We start from the raw sequence: 15,042 nt of genomic DNA, 5'->3' as shown, positions 1-15,042 counted from the left end.
ACGTTCTCACATACAAACGACCAGTAGGGGCATTATAGCAGATTCCCTATCAATATCAATACACGCATCTATTTGTTTGTTTGTTTGTTTGTTTACTTACTAACGATATTTGGGGCGGTCCAAAGGCACTTTCCTCCTGATTTGCGTTACCATGGAGAGCGTTGCTGTGTGACGCCTGGTGGTATCCAGGAAGAAGGTGAACTAGCTGGTAGGAGGAAAAAAATGGACGATAATTTCCAACAAGAAGATGGTGGAACGGCAAGAAATGTAAGTAGGGTCTTATATCATTAAAATGCACATAGCAAGGTAATGGGAGGAAAGTAGCATTCATTCTGAGCTGAGTTGTGGGCACTGTATGACGGTGCAGCGATGCTAGTTAGCTAATTAGCTTTCTGTTTCGCTAATGCGAGCATCAGTAATAGCCAGTCAGTAAATGATATGCCAGTTTAACCTGTCAGTTACCTGCTCAGAATCATCATCATTCACTGTTTTTGAGCACTGGCAGCGGGAAGGTTTGTCTGCGTATTCAGCTAACTTTAACTTCGGGGTTAGCCACAGATGATGCTAGCTGAAATTTCCCCCACAAGCATAGCTCAGTGTTTTGGTAGCTCCGTGTAAACTCTGACCTGGTTCTGTGTCTGGCATTACTCCCTCAGAAAACGTACAGGGAGCATGCATACTGTGTTCCCACTGCTACCGGTTTTCTCCATAAAAGGCAAGAATGCCTGCTGTCCTGATAATGTTTCGGGGATACACTCATCTCTTTTTGTTGGTGCTTGTGGTTCACACACGTTCACATTTCTATAAACTACACAGAAAACATGACTTCAAATCTGAAATAAGACCAACCACTTTTAGTTGACAAAAAGACAATGTTTCATTTGAATTATACTATGTGTCTTTGGACTAATGTAAATATTGATACGTTTTTATTGATAGTAAATCCAATTTTTTTTAATTAATCATATAGGTGATATTCTTTGTGAATCTACTTTTTTTATTCCTCCAACATGTAAGCTTCACGGGTCACTCCATGGAAAATGGGTGCCTCCCACCTGAACCCCTCAGAATCAGATGTTTTGTTTTAATAACTTTAGTTTATATTATATTTAGCTTATATATTGAAGCCATACAAAATTCTGCCTATATGCTATAAATGTTTTCCAAGTTACAGGTCCTTGAAGTAAAAAAGGGGTGGGTTGAGATTTGACGCTTTTTTATTTCCTAATTTTTTTTCTGGCAGTTTGTGCCATCATACTCTGTTACATATACTGAAGCTAGGCACTTACGATTTTCATGGCTGAAAAACAGTTTTAAAAACTGCAGCCACATCACTTGTACCCACTCCAAGTTTCACAATCTAAAACCAAAATCTTGTTTTTGTTTTGCGGCTATGCAAACCACACCCATTCATAGTTGTCTTTCACTCAGTATTGTCATGGTTTTAATTCCTTGAACAGATTAAATGGGAGTGGTAAGAAGTGATTATGTTGAAACCGAAAGAATCATGGCTAGAAGATGAGCCTGGTATCAGAATGTAGGTAAAAATGTATCTTTGTTTCTGTTACTTTACATCATAGACATTACTTTGATACAGTTTTGCTATTTGAACAATGATCTGTGGAAAGATATTGATCCTCAAAGTTGTAGAAAATGTCATGCTGAACCAAAATAACATTTTGGTTTCAGATTGTAATATTTGGAGTGGGCGCTGTTTTTAAAACTGCTTAAAGGTACAGTGTTTTAAAATCTCACCATGAGATATTAGTAGATTGCAAATTGGTACATAATCTGCTGTCAAGAAGGAAGGTGTGATTTGTTTAAGGACACTTGAGCCTAACATTAGCTGGCATAATGTTAGCTTATATCCAGCTGTTGTTGTTGTTTAGCCGGCTTGTTGTCAGCTGTCTGGAGCAATGACAATAGAAAACAGTTTTCTACTGTCACTTGTCTGGAGATGGGAGGGTCCCATGTCTAATCTTCTGATAGTAAGTAATTGCGACAATATTAGGAATAAATTAGCATGTTTTCATGTGTTAGAGGATCAGGATTGAGGTGAGGAGGAAGAAGGGGAAATAAGGGAGAAGAGACTGCACTGATGGCAGGGAAGGACATAATGAGAAAGATATGAAAAATCTACATGTGAAAGTGTTAAATGGCCACATATAATTTGAAACATCTATTTTTGATCTTTAAATTAAAAGTGTCTTATATGGTGTTTTCATTTTGGCCAGTCTTCTGCAACATACATAAAAAGCAATTAGGCAGAAGTACGATGTCCATCTCGGCCACTTTATTCAAGATGGCGGGGCAATGTGGGAACTTCCAAAAACCTAATTATTTTAGTTTATGAAAACACATCAATTTGTTGGAAGACACAGATAAACACTATTCAGTGTATATTTATAGTACTACATTGTCTTTTTTCTGTAACCTCAAAAAATTACTCACTGTACCTTTATTTTCTTTTATTCCAGACAATTTCTTGTGCATCTCTTGTACTTAAGAAGTGATGAGGGCTGAATAAACCAAATCAAAAAGCACCAAATTTTGACCTTCTGCTGCTTTCTTGCTCCTAGGACCTGTAAAATGTTCACAGTGGTGTAGTACTTCTAGCTGCTCGGTTATTCCCAGTAGGTACTACAGCAAATGGATCCACATATGGGATATGGCACAGAGTTTACAAAAACGGTCCTTTCTGACACAACCCTCCAATTTATCCTTATCTTATGACTGTCTGAGGCTGGGTTGTGTTTTCCCATATGGAAAAGATATATATAGATCTTATAAAGTTTGTATCCGTCTTGTGTGAAACTTGTATGAAAAGCATACAAGAGTGAAAACAGATATAAGATCCCTTGAAGAATTATATAATGAAACTTGTATGTTTTGGATACTTACTAAAACAATATATGAAAGTAATGAGAAAGTGGCCACTTTCATGAGTAAATCATGTAAGTTTTTACTATTTCTTTTCCATATGGGTTTTCCCAGGATGTTAGGGGAATGTTGAAAACACTACACCACTGACCCACCGGACGTTTTCATAGTATGGAGGTAAAAGTTTTCATGGCTTCGTAAAATATTCTGAAGTTATTGTGGAGAAAAAAAAAGCAAACAGCTATTTCAGATTTTTGACATCATTTCAAATCTTTAAAATCTGTACATGTGTGCATGAGTGGAAAACAAATGACTCAGGTGTGCAAAAGCTCCACTTCCATGAATTTGACGTCATTGTTTAGCAATGTGCAGCTGTTGGAAAAAAGAAAACATGCCAGGAATTGATAAGGTTGGATGCAGAAGTTTCCAGAGAATTAGACCGTTTGGAACCTCCTTTTAACTGGAACCCGTTCTTGATTCCCATCCCATTTTCAGAAAACATTTAATGTGACAGTTAAAGCAAATTAAAACCACAAATTATTTTATAAACCCCAAATAACTGTGCTAATGTCTGTCACATACAGTGGTTTTACATGTTGAAATTACACACATTTCCCAGGTTGCCAAGTCTGGACGAAGAGCTCGCCCTGCGGCACACCAGTCATCGTTTGAAGAGACTCGTCACATAAGGAAGTCCTCCACCTCTGCTTCAGCAGGAGAGGTATGCAATCATGTGATAATAAACCTCTGCGTGTTATAACATTCATTTACAAGGTCATAAATATGCATTTTGGTCTTGTCTCATACATGAATTACAGGATGATGATGAGGTAGGTAGCATAAATTAAGCGATGACTTTGCATGGCTTCTAGTCCTAATGCTCAGCTTATCAACTTTATACCATTTACGGTTATCTTACATTTCTTTTATCATGAAGTGTTTTACTTCAGTTCATCTGATTAGATTTGATAGGACTCAAATTACAGCTCACCTCGAAGAGCCAGCTTGACACACATGGTATAAAGTTTGATTGGAGTGCATAATGCAGGTGATGAGATGTTTGAGTTGCTGTTTTTCTACTTTAGCAGGTTTTAAAGTGCTCCGAAACACTCAGAATAGCTGCTCTTTATTTGTTGGCCTGTATATGTTGGCTCTTATGTGTTGCATTAAGGGTTTGAAGTGTTACTTCATATAATCTCTAAATCCTTTTAACCTTGTGAGTCACAAAACATTGTAGTTGTCTTCAGTTGGCTTATTTAGTATCACCAGCAACTGATAAATCCTCTCTTTCTACAAGTGCCTTTTTTACACAAATCACTTCAAGTCATGGCACAGTTTTCATTGTAAAGTTTGCTTCTTGTTGCCCTTGAATCATGTTGCATGTAATCATAAGAAATCAGATCATAAGTGACAGTTGAAATACAACAAATCACTTCACTGTCGTTGGCATTTATAGGATCAGTCACATCTCCTGGATTGGCAAACTGTAAACCAGCCAGCATTCCCAGAGCAAATATTCCAGCAATGCCCTTGCTTTAGGCTAATCTTCCCAAATTAGGCCAACTTTCCTAATGTATGAACCGGTATTCTCGCGCCCTCTCTGACCTGCTGTGCACATGCAGTACATTTTTCCAGAGTGTCGTGCGACTGGGTGGCGTTTTTGCAGTCTTCGTTTATCAAACCCGTTCTCTTCTGCCCGAAATACCCAACTGATTGGTCGCATTCCCGACATCCTTTTAAACAAAGACTCATTGCTTTTATGGGCTCATAGAGTTCGGTCACTACAAGTTCCTCGCCCTAGAGACCGTCATAGAATCCCAAATTAGAAACCTTAAGGCCTAAGCTAATTGGCGTAATAGCCATAACTATTTTACTACAGCTGTGAGCTTCATATTTGGTCATGAGGAATTGGATGCTCGCAGTTTTTGTTTTGTTTCTCAGGACTATTTTGGTCCTCCCCATTTTTGTTGAGTGAAATAACTGCCACAGGATACATTTATTGCACACAGGATGCACTTGACCTTATTATCTCATCCCTTATGAAAATTCTCCATTGTTGAAATGCCACATATGAAACATCAAAGAGATTTCACATCATGTGAAAAAAATGTTTAAATGCTGCTCTAAAAAAGCCTCCATAATTGTAATCCCTTTTTTGTTCCTATTAAAGAGACAGTTACTAATTGCACAAAGTTGAGGGAGCTCGTTCAGCCTCAGCTCTCTCGATTAATGGTAATATACAGTGGAGCAGAGTGGGCTCCCCCTCCCTCTGCCCTGCTTAATGGTGACATTCAGATTTATAAATGGCTTCAGTAAAGGAACCAGCCATGAAAGATTATTTCCTCTTTCATCATAAATGAAAGAAATTCTTCACGAACACTTTGTCCTCTGCAGACCCAATTTAGTAATGAGAAATGTTGTCCCTCTTTTTCCCTAATTCATTTGTCTAGTGCCCACCCTTGTGCGCGCTGAGGAATTTATTCATTCAAACGCTGGCCTCAGGGTCCCGGTCTCAGGATCAAGATTCTTACTCCGTTTACTATTTTCAGAATCAAAGAAGTAGACAGAGTGGGAGGTCATTTTTTTCCCCCTCTGGCTCAGTTTTAGGGTCAGACTTAATTCCCACACTCTGCTCTATACGTTCTAATGCTTCAAATGGTTACGGCTGAAAACTATAATAAACTAAACTATTTAGCGCACATGCAGTAGACAAGCGGTCCCCAACCCTGGGCCATGAACCGGTATCGGTCCGTGAGTCGTTTGGTACCGGGCCTTGGGTGTGAAATTCATGGTTTCGCCTTTTAGCGTTTTTTTTATTTTTTTTTTATTGTTTTTATTGTTAACTCAGTTTCCCTGGGTCTTTTTCCGTGTGTTATGTATAAATCTTCTTTTTTGGTACCGGTTCTGGATTTATTTTGTTGTATTTATCCGCGACACCTTAATGGCCGGTCCATGAAAATATTGTTGGACATAAACCGGTCCGTGGCGCAAAAAAGGTTGGGGACCGCTGCAGTAGACGATCCTTTGCTCAGCAGATCAGGAATGTTGTTTACTCCACAGGTGGTTCGATCAGCATACCTTAACAAGACAGTTTCTTTTTTCTTTTTTTTCTTAACAATTTGTGGATGAATGCTTCAATTTTGGAATACCTATTTATGAAATGTGTGTTTAACATGAGGCCACTGATTCTGATCAAGTTTACCCCAACATCTAATGAAAACATGCCGCTTCTGTGCTATATTTTCCGAGACTAAAGCCTCATAGGAGTTTGAATGCTTTCATATGTATTTACTTATCGTGAGTGTGGGTGAGTAGATATTCAGTGAAGCTGTTATTGAAGTTCTTCCTCCTTCCAGGGCCCTCCTCCTAAACCAGCCCGGCGACAGGGCGGCTGGGCAGAGGACAGCTCTGGATCTGGTTCTGCCAAGTACGTATTTTCACGTTCGCCCCCTCCATCTCTTGCGACTATAATGAAACTAAGCTGGGACTCCAAGCCGTGGTCTTGTTTTATGTGTTATTAATGAACTCTCATGCTGTTGAATGAGCTTATTTATCAGTGCATATTTGGCACTCGGGCTGTGAATCAACAAGGTTAGAGGGAGCCTGTCTGAGCAGGCAACTCTCCATTCGTCTTCATCTGTGAGCAAGGCGGTAATTGACATGGTTAATGCATCAGCCACAGGAGGGCACTGTTAGTCAGCTAGCCACTTCATCATGGGGGTTCAAGCCACTTAATCACCCCTTACCACTGCAGTCTGCTCTTTACACAAGGATCACAACATGGAGAATTCATGAAATATGTTGAACAGATGGAAGGTGTTTGCCAAAAGGCTTCGTCTCAGACTAACACATCTAAATCGCAATATTCTCCTTCACTGACTCAATATGAGATGTTTTAATACACTGTAGAACAGTTTGTTCTTCCAACTGCCATTGTGCTTCTTTTGCTCGGTCAGTGGAAGTGGGAGCACAGGAGATGCATTGAAGTGAACAGGCTGAGTCAATTGTATTTATTTGCGTAGTTTGCTGCACCGTTAGTGCAAGCAGGGAGAACGGCAAACTCAATAGATCTTTCCTTTCTCGCAGAAGGTCAGCGTGTCGCTTCTCCGCTTTTGCGTAACCCCCGCTTGATTCCCGGTCTCAAAGTGATTGAAATACAGGAGGTGTAAAAGGGGTTTGCACGTGCATTGATCCTCTCTGAAACAAAGTAAGTAATGGTCCCCCCTGGAACCAGCAAGGACTTTTCCCTTCAATGTCACCCCTCATGCTCAATCACCACCGCCCTCCTCCCACTAATCCCAGCGCAGAAATCCCAGGATTTGTCGATCTATCACTTCTAATTGACACTAAATGATCTGTCAGTTTATTGATGAACCTTTGAAACCAGGTTGTCACAATATATTTTATCCCTAACAACTTTTTCCAGACAGTTTTACCATGTCTATCGCTTTGCCTTACATGAGTCTTAATCAAGGGGCCTGTAATGTGTCTTAAGTGTCGCCACCCCCGCCCCGCAGACAGGACACCATCCAAGGGCAGGCAGGTAGGCTCCCTCAGCTCCTCTCTCGCTCTCCTGATTGGACTCTGCTGGCTTCAGATCGGCTGGTTTGGCCGCAGATAGCGTGCAAAAGATGGACAAAGCAGTAAATGAGCAGAGAACTGGCAAGATGAAGTGTTTAAGATAATTTTTCTTACTGGAAAAAAATATTATTAACGCTACTCATAACAATATAATATAAGATATAGGACTTATAGTCCAGTCAATTTCATTACGTTGTTAAAGCTTCACTTTGGATTCGCAGGTTTTGTGATCTGTGATTAAAAAAAATCATACCACATCATCCTATGAACTTAGACCCATAACTTCAACCAGGAAAAACATCCTTTAATACCAACACCCCCTCCTGCCAAAAAAATAAATTAACCTCAGGCAGATCAACAGGAAATGAAATCCTCATGGTGAAAAAAGATGATAAGATATCACCTTTGAAAAACAAGCTATGAATAAATGTTCTTATTTGTTGCCATTGTTGTTATTGTCCCAATGTTGGGACAGATTTATTTTTATAAGAACCTCTTAATACTTGTTCTTGATAAAAATACAAAAGGATTTATTTATGGATTTAAGTATGAGCTTTGTATCGATCTGCACATAATAGCTGCTTGTGCTCTTGAGTTTTGGACATGCTAAAGAATTAAAAGAAAAAAGAAGTAAAAGGCTGATTGAATCACCTTTAAAACCACTAGGGGTCACTACTCAACCAGGAGAACCAACAAATGTATTTAGCTCTATGAAGGAAGATTAAAAATGATATTGGAAAAAAAATTTTGGGTATGCTTTAAAAAATACACATAACTTACAATGTTTTGTTTTATTCCTGCATTTGTGTGATTATATGCTTTGCATATTAATAATGCTGCATTTTTGGTATGCCAGCGTGCATCTTTTCATACTGAGGGAAAATAAATGGAGAGAAGTCTGTAAATAGTTGCTGAGGCTGTTAAACTGGTATTATAGGCTGAGAAAACAGAAGACAACTACTGTCTACTCCACTAACACGGATGAAAAAGATATGCCTACTGTTAGTTTGAAAGAAATACAATTTAATATGTGTGTGTTATTAAATTTGTGTGAAAATTATTTTTCTCTGGTGACGTACAGATCTTCGAGAAGACCTGCAGCTGAGGACCTCGAAGAGTAAGTAGGAACAATATTTTATTCTTTCAGCTGTCAGATGACTTTCATAACTGTCAGCACTTGTGGTATAAAAATAGGCCAGTTTAAATTTTTGTTCTTTTCGCAGTAAAGTGGAAATGGCACTCTACTTCCCCAGTTGTCCTTGGTCGTAACTAATCCTCGCCTTTCCAAGAACAATCACTTAATATGATTAAAATCCAGCATGACTGAGTTGCCGTCACTTTTACTGCTGTTTCCCTGTTATTCTAGTCCCTTCCACCCACCCTCACACAATTGTGTGACCAGAATAGGCATCCACATGAGAAGAGGCAGGTAGAGGACATAGTCCTGTATGTTTGACTCATCATTGCAGCTGGAGCTTGGTGCCTGGATGGCTATAGTGAGACAGAGGCTTTGTGTGAAAGTGATGATGTTACTCTGCCGAAAAATCCCTTAGGTTCTGCTTCTGTCACAATTGTCTTGTCTTAACAATACTTATTCAGACTGTGCCTCCAGCTGGGTTTTTTTTTTTTTAATTCTTAGAGGTGATCTTGTCTAGGACAGTCAGGCTGTGTTAACCCAGACAGCACAACTGTGTGTCTCATAGCAGCTTTGTCAGAGGCTGTTATTCTAAAGTCTGACTCAGACTGTAGGAAACTGAACAAGCACCCTACCTATCATAAGAAAGAACAAAAACAGGCCCATCATCAAAGAAAAGTCTAGGAGCCAACTCACTCACTCACTCCCTATGATGACTGTTAAGATAGGGTTTGAAAGCATTAAATAATTCATGCTCTCATACTTCCTGTTTCTACAGCCGCCGTCTGCGACCACAAACTCCCCAGGGATCAGATGATGAAGGAGGTAAGAGCACCCTTGCAATCCTCACTCTCTGTGCCTCCTTACGGGCAAAGTGGAGCCCTCCAGTGCCTCACCGGCACATTCATCCTCAGAAAGTAGAGCAGATAAGCAGGCGGTCAGATCATTGCTTTTCACTGGTGCTCAAACCATATTTCTCCCTGAATATAGCATGGATTTGTGTGTTAGAACGCTGACTTTGACCACTGAAAGTATGAGCGCGGTCCTTTTGATTAACGTGATGAGGGAATATGCTCATTTGATGGAGAGTTGAGGTTGTCCAGCCATCAGCCAGAACAACACAGTTAATCACAAAATGCACACACATGGACACAAAGTGTCAGACTGGTGCTGTTGAATACAGATCCAGTGGTAACACTGCTGCATTGACTAAGTGACCTGAGGGCTCGTGTGCACCACAAACAATGTTTGGACTGAGGGAGGAATTTTCAGCAAGGTGCTGCTGAAGATAAATACAACATTTTGCAGTGCAAAGCAGTAATGGAACAGGGTTAAATAGGCTAAGTTAATATTAGTTGGCATGCATGCTGAGAGACGTGCACATGAACAAATTGAAAACCTTTTCTGTTAAAACAGCCATATTGTCATTTTATTAGGAAATAAAATAAGAATACTACTACGATTAATAAGAAGAAGATGAAAAAAATACCTAGTACGCTGTAGAGTGACTTTTGAGAAGATGACGAGAATTCATGTTTAATTCTTTGTTCATGAATCTGCTGAGTTTAAAGAGTACCAATGTTGTCACAATGACATGCAGAGATTTTAAACTGTATTATTTATTAATAACTCTTGGTAATTCCACTCAGTAGTATTTTTCTGATGTGTTTTATTTGCTTAATTTAAAAAGTAGAAATCTATTCCAAAATACAAATGATGTTACAGGGCAATAATAACTATTGAATTTCAATTTCAGAAACTGTTTTTTATATACATGTAATTAATGTACTTCTATATTGTTTGTACACACACGATTGTACTCGATATTGTCGGCACACTGGCTAAAATGGACAGTTGATTGAAGGGTCCAGAGGTTTGGTTCTCTTGCAGTTAATGCCGCTGGAAAGATTATTACTCTGTGAAGGGAGACCTCTTAATACAGAGCTGGAGGCAGGGGTATTGGAAATTACAGTGCTGAGGGTTAGTGAGATAGCCCCTCCGATCTTGATTATGTCCCCTACCCTTATCCCTTATGTCCACTGGCTACAAGCACAGAGAGAGACAGAGGGAGAGAAGGCCAGGCTAGCCCCAGTCCCCTGCTCCCTTCTCCCTATCAGCTGCCCCCACAGCCTCCTGCTGGTCACATAAAATAGCACCAGTGTCGCAAAGACACTCATCTATTTCATGTCTCACCGTCTCCCACTTAAACTGTGACGTGTTGACTGTTGCTGTCCCGTAAGCCTTTCAAATGGATTCTCTGGCTGGGTAATCATTCGACTGGACCCCTGCGTAGATTATAGGGGTCCGAAGTAAGGCGAGGACACGGCCCGTTTGCCAGAGTCGCTGACTGGCATGTGCTGCTGGGAGTATGTCTACATTCACAGCAAATTATCCCCTTTTGATATTTACATGCTTCAGCGAGGAAGCCGGACGCGGCCGTGTAATAAGAATACGCGTGGCCTCTCGCTGCCAGACAAAAGCCACCTTGATACATGTCCAGCTGAGTGAAGGAAGCCAGCATGGATAATGCGTGCCATGCTGAGGGAAATATGCTCGTCCTGATGGAGTTGCCCTTTGCGTTGGAAGAAAACATTGGCTTGTTTGCAGCTGCTTTTATGGGCCACTTGACCTCTAGTAATAGGTTGGATTTGAAGCTCGTTTTAAAAAATGTTGTTGCTTTTTTTTCTCTTAATAATAGAGTTTGCACATAGACAGCATATGCTTCCGTGCTTCACGTCGAACTCTCACGGAGTGTGTTATTAGTGCGTTACTCGCTGAAATGGAAAGAAAGAGAGTGTGTGTGTGGACAGATAGACAACACAGGAAGCTGTTTGCAGAGCTGGATGGCAAAGCTTTTTGATGTCATTGCACTAAGACCATTAAATTTGATTGGGGGTCCAGGGGGGACGGATTCTGCTGAACGCTGTGCTTTGTAAATGAGAGGACAAAGTGTCACCGGGGCCTCATGAATATGAAATACCTGCGCCCGCATTTATTTGGATATCAGAAACACAGATGAATCTTGTCAGCGGCTAAACGAGCATGGCATTTTTAATTTGGTTTAATTAAAAAAAGAGAAAGAAATAAGTTATCGGCAGAGTGTGAGGCTTTTGGGCTTCAGCAAAACTTGGGGGGTAAGGTTTTGACCGGTCTACTATTTTTTTTTTTTAAGGATTTATCCATCTCAGAATGTTCAGAATCAAAATATTTTTCTCCTTCTTACATCTAAATTTATGTTTGCTTGAATTCTTTTTTTTTAGGGGCTATTTTGAAGGAATGGTGACATAGATGCCAAGATATTTCCTCACATCAGATGCAGACTTCCATCTCCTCACCTCTATTTAGCTCCTCTATTGACTTTCCCCTCAGGGTGCAGTACTGTGGTTAGAGATTACTGACAACCCTCTTCATGCAGTCCAGCTCTCTCTTTTTCTCTCGCTATCTGTCAGGTCTCTTTTCCCTCGCTTCCACTCCCCCACTTTCTTTCTCTGTCACTGTCCACACTCTGCTCTAGAGCTAATAAGGATGTGCACTTTGCTGCCACACCAGAAAAATACTTTTCAGGAAAGACACATCACACCCAAAGCTGGGACACCTGTAAAGCCTCTACTGTACTTTTTATTTTTTTTGAAATATATATTGTTTGTTATCTGTACAGGCACCTTTTCTGTCAACAAGCGGCAACTTACTCACTATAAAATCGTTGGAGAGACTTTTCTGTCTCTTTACTGCTTATGTCCAGCTATCCAGACTACTCTCCATCCCTCTCTTATTTCCCTGCCTTGATATGTCCATCTGAAAAATGCTGTGAAAGTTTGCCCTCTCCTTCTTGGGAGTGAAGCCATCCTCTGTCCTGTTGCGTTTTGCCAATTAAAGCGGGTTCCCACTGTTTGAGCAGCGGGCTGGCGGCTCCTGGCACCGCAGCCCCTGCCAGGCCGCACTGTGACTTCCGACCCCACACAGATGGGCCCGCAAGCAAATACTCGTGCACATGGCTGGATACCGCTCCAGTCGGAGTGGCAGAGTGGACATGGAGGTCGGCCTACCGGCCACCGCAGGTCCTGGGGGTGGGCAGCACTGACAGGGCCCAAATGCTAAGGTAGCAGGGGGTGCTTTCTGGGGAGCCCCTGACCAGCACCCCTCTCACAGCAGGATGAGCTGCTGCCTTGCCTTCTGAATATTCATGGCCGCATGGCTATTGTGACAGGGCAGCTCTTATGTGGATGTAGCACACAAGAGGGAGGGGAGGAAGTACCGCTTACAGGCACGTAACCTTCTAGCAGCCGTCCACAGGGAATTTACAGTAATTTAAACAATGTGTTTGTATTGGTAAGAATACTAAATGGTCGTTTGATGATTATTTGATGTTCTTAAATGTGCCACTTCTACAAATGTATCAGATGGACTCTGCTTTTTTTATTGTGTGTATTTAGACATCCCAACGATTCCTGATCTGGATGAAGTGCAAGAAGAAGATCTCACCATGCAAATTGCAGCTCCACCATGGTAGTTAATTCCTTAAACTGTAAACACTTTCAAACCACTTAATCACTTTGGACACACACACACACACACACACACACACACACACACACACACACACACACACACACACACACACAGAGTGTGACTTACAGAGCCCCAACTCTATGATCTTAAACCTCTGTCCATGCACAGAGCAGTGGCTCAGTAGACTATTCTAGTGTCTTTCATGTTAACTGTCCTCCATTGATGCTGTTGCAGAGTGCCTTTGCTATATCAGGCTGAAATGGAGAAATAACAGTTGGGTGTGATTTATGCAACTCTCTTGCCAGGATCCTTACTAACCGGGCCCTTTGATTTACAGGGCAGTGAGAGACACGTCGACATGTGTCGAATATGTTGCAAGGCTATGACAGCGGTGGAGGTTATTAGGCTGGGGCTTGCTCTCTGTGCGAGATAATATCCACATTGAACTCATTGCGAGGGCAATGTAGCGTGTAATGTGCAGTAAGTAGGACTGGCATGCACTGCTAGGCCCCGGCCACTTTGAGAGCCCCCCCACTTAATTCCAACCCACAGATAAGCAGCTGGGTTTCAATTTAAAGTGTTTAACACTTGGCAACCATCTCCTGCTCTCTCTGGCCTTTGCTTGAAATCTTAGAGCTTAAGTGTGTGAAAACTTCAAGCTCATCTAAGCCACTTTGCAGTCTTGCTTTGCATGTATTCTGAAAGCAGGATTTTCTCTGTGACATGCTGTTTTCACCGAAATACAAGTTTGTTTACAGTATAAGTGCATCAGAAGCCTGACTTCCTGTCACTCTGTTAGTGTTCAGGTGAACCGAGTAATGACCTACAGAGATCTGGACAATGATCTGAAGAATTATTCTGCATTCCAAACCTTAGTGAGTCAAAGACACCTTATTTTTTTAAAAATACCTTCAATGTTCTCCTGCGCCTTCTCTTCAAGGTGGCAACTCTCATCACCTCTGTTTGTGCAAGCTAAGTGAATTTTACTGCACTGTTTCCTCAGGATGGAGAGATCGACTTGAAGCTACTCACCAAGGTTTTAGCACCCGAGCAGGAGGTGAGGGAGGTGAGTGAATTTTTAGTAAATATAGCTTGCGAGCTCCCAACGAAAGGCCTGTCCAGCTGTTTCTTGAGCACCAGGGGAGGTTGCTGTCTGTCTCTCAGGTAATCAAGATTTATGATGTGTACATTAACACCCTCTGCTCCCCCCCACCACTCTCTATTCCCCGTACTCACTTTCTTGGTATGTCTCGCTCTGCCTCTCTAATTCTTCTTTTCTTCTGTCTCTCTTTTGCTCTGCAGGATGATGTGAGCTGGGAATGGGATCATCTGTTTACAGAGGTGTCCTCGGAGCTGCTGATGGAATGGGATCAAGGAGAGAGTGAGGAGCTGGCTGTGTAGCCTGCAACTCGAGGAGGACGCTTGAACTGAGACATGAAGTTGCTCTAGTAGGAGTGAACATCCCACTACAGAGAAGGGCTATCAACTTACAAACTTCAATTACTGTTATTTTGTATAAAGTGTGTGTACAGCATTTGGTAAATTTTATAAATAAATAAAGTTGTCTGTGCATGGAGCAGTACAGTGTTACCTTACCCTGTCTTTTGCTTTTTTAAGTTCACTCGCTCACTTTTTTAGTTTGTTAGTTTTAACTCAAACAGCCAAAAGGCAAAGTGAAAATAGCAGGTACAGATAAAAATTCCCCCACTCTACTAACAGCATTATCAACACCTTCATACAAGTCCAAGGTTGATAATCAGCTAAGCTGAAATCCACTTGATTGTGTTCAAATTAACATTCCTCATTAAAGCCTACAACCTTATTGTTATTGACTGTGCCATTGACTTTATCTTCCAGCTCTTCGATAGGAGCAACCCCTTCTTCACTATTATCTCAAATGTATTGAACAGAGTTCCTATTGACACCTGGGGGATTAG

General features: G+C 41.1%; 1 protein-coding gene across 4 annotated transcripts; it reads left to right on the top strand.

Annotated features, from left to right (window-relative positions):
• The first annotated feature begins 173 nt into the window (after window positions 1-173).
• ift43 (intraflagellar transport 43 homolog (Chlamydomonas)) lies at window positions 174-14,700 on the top strand. Of its 4 annotated transcripts, none has more exons than XM_082515264.1 (9): window positions 174-267; window positions 3,500-3,601; window positions 6,237-6,307; window positions 8,543-8,578; window positions 9,375-9,421; window positions 13,030-13,102; window positions 13,905-13,980; window positions 14,109-14,171; window positions 14,408-14,700. In XM_082515264.1, exons 1-9 carry the CDS (start codon window positions 223-225, stop codon window positions 14,504-14,506), a joined length of 612 nt encoding a protein of 203 aa, XP_082371390.1. In that variant the 5' UTR covers window positions 174-222; the 3' UTR covers window positions 14,507-14,700. The 4 variants fall into 4 exon arrangements, with proteins under 4 accessions (XP_082371390.1, XP_082371388.1, XP_082371389.1 ...); XM_082515262.1 differs by having other exon boundaries at window positions 3,500-3,613; XM_082515263.1 differs by lacking the exon at window positions 14,408-14,700 and having other exon boundaries at window positions 14,109-14,386.
• Window positions 14,701-15,042: the final 342 nt, after the last annotated feature.

This window comes from Aulonocara stuartgranti, assembly GCF_965226115.1.
Source record: "Aulonocara stuartgranti genome assembly, chromosome: 19".
In the NCBI taxonomy this organism is placed as follows: domain Eukaryota; kingdom Metazoa; phylum Chordata; class Actinopteri; order Cichliformes; family Cichlidae; genus Aulonocara; species Aulonocara stuartgranti.
Note: the sequence above shows the minus strand (reverse complement) of the source record. Positions and strands in the feature narration are given on the sequence as shown.

What these genes read in the sequence shown, in the direction of transcription:
- ift43 (XM_082515261.1), top strand. Translation starts at nt 223, where the DNA reads ATGGACGATAATTTCCAACAAGAAGATGGTGGAACGGCAAGAAAT. An exon ending in TCTGGATCTGGTTCTGCCAA is followed by an intron (nt 6,308 to 8,542) that starts GTACGTATTTTC and finishes GGTGACGTACAG; the next exon opens with ATCTTCGAGAAGACCTGCAG. An exon ending in CAAATTGCAGCTCCACCATG is followed by an intron (nt 13,103 to 13,904) that starts GTAGTTAATTCC and finishes TCACTCTGTTAG; the next exon opens with TGTTCAGGTGAACCGAGTAA.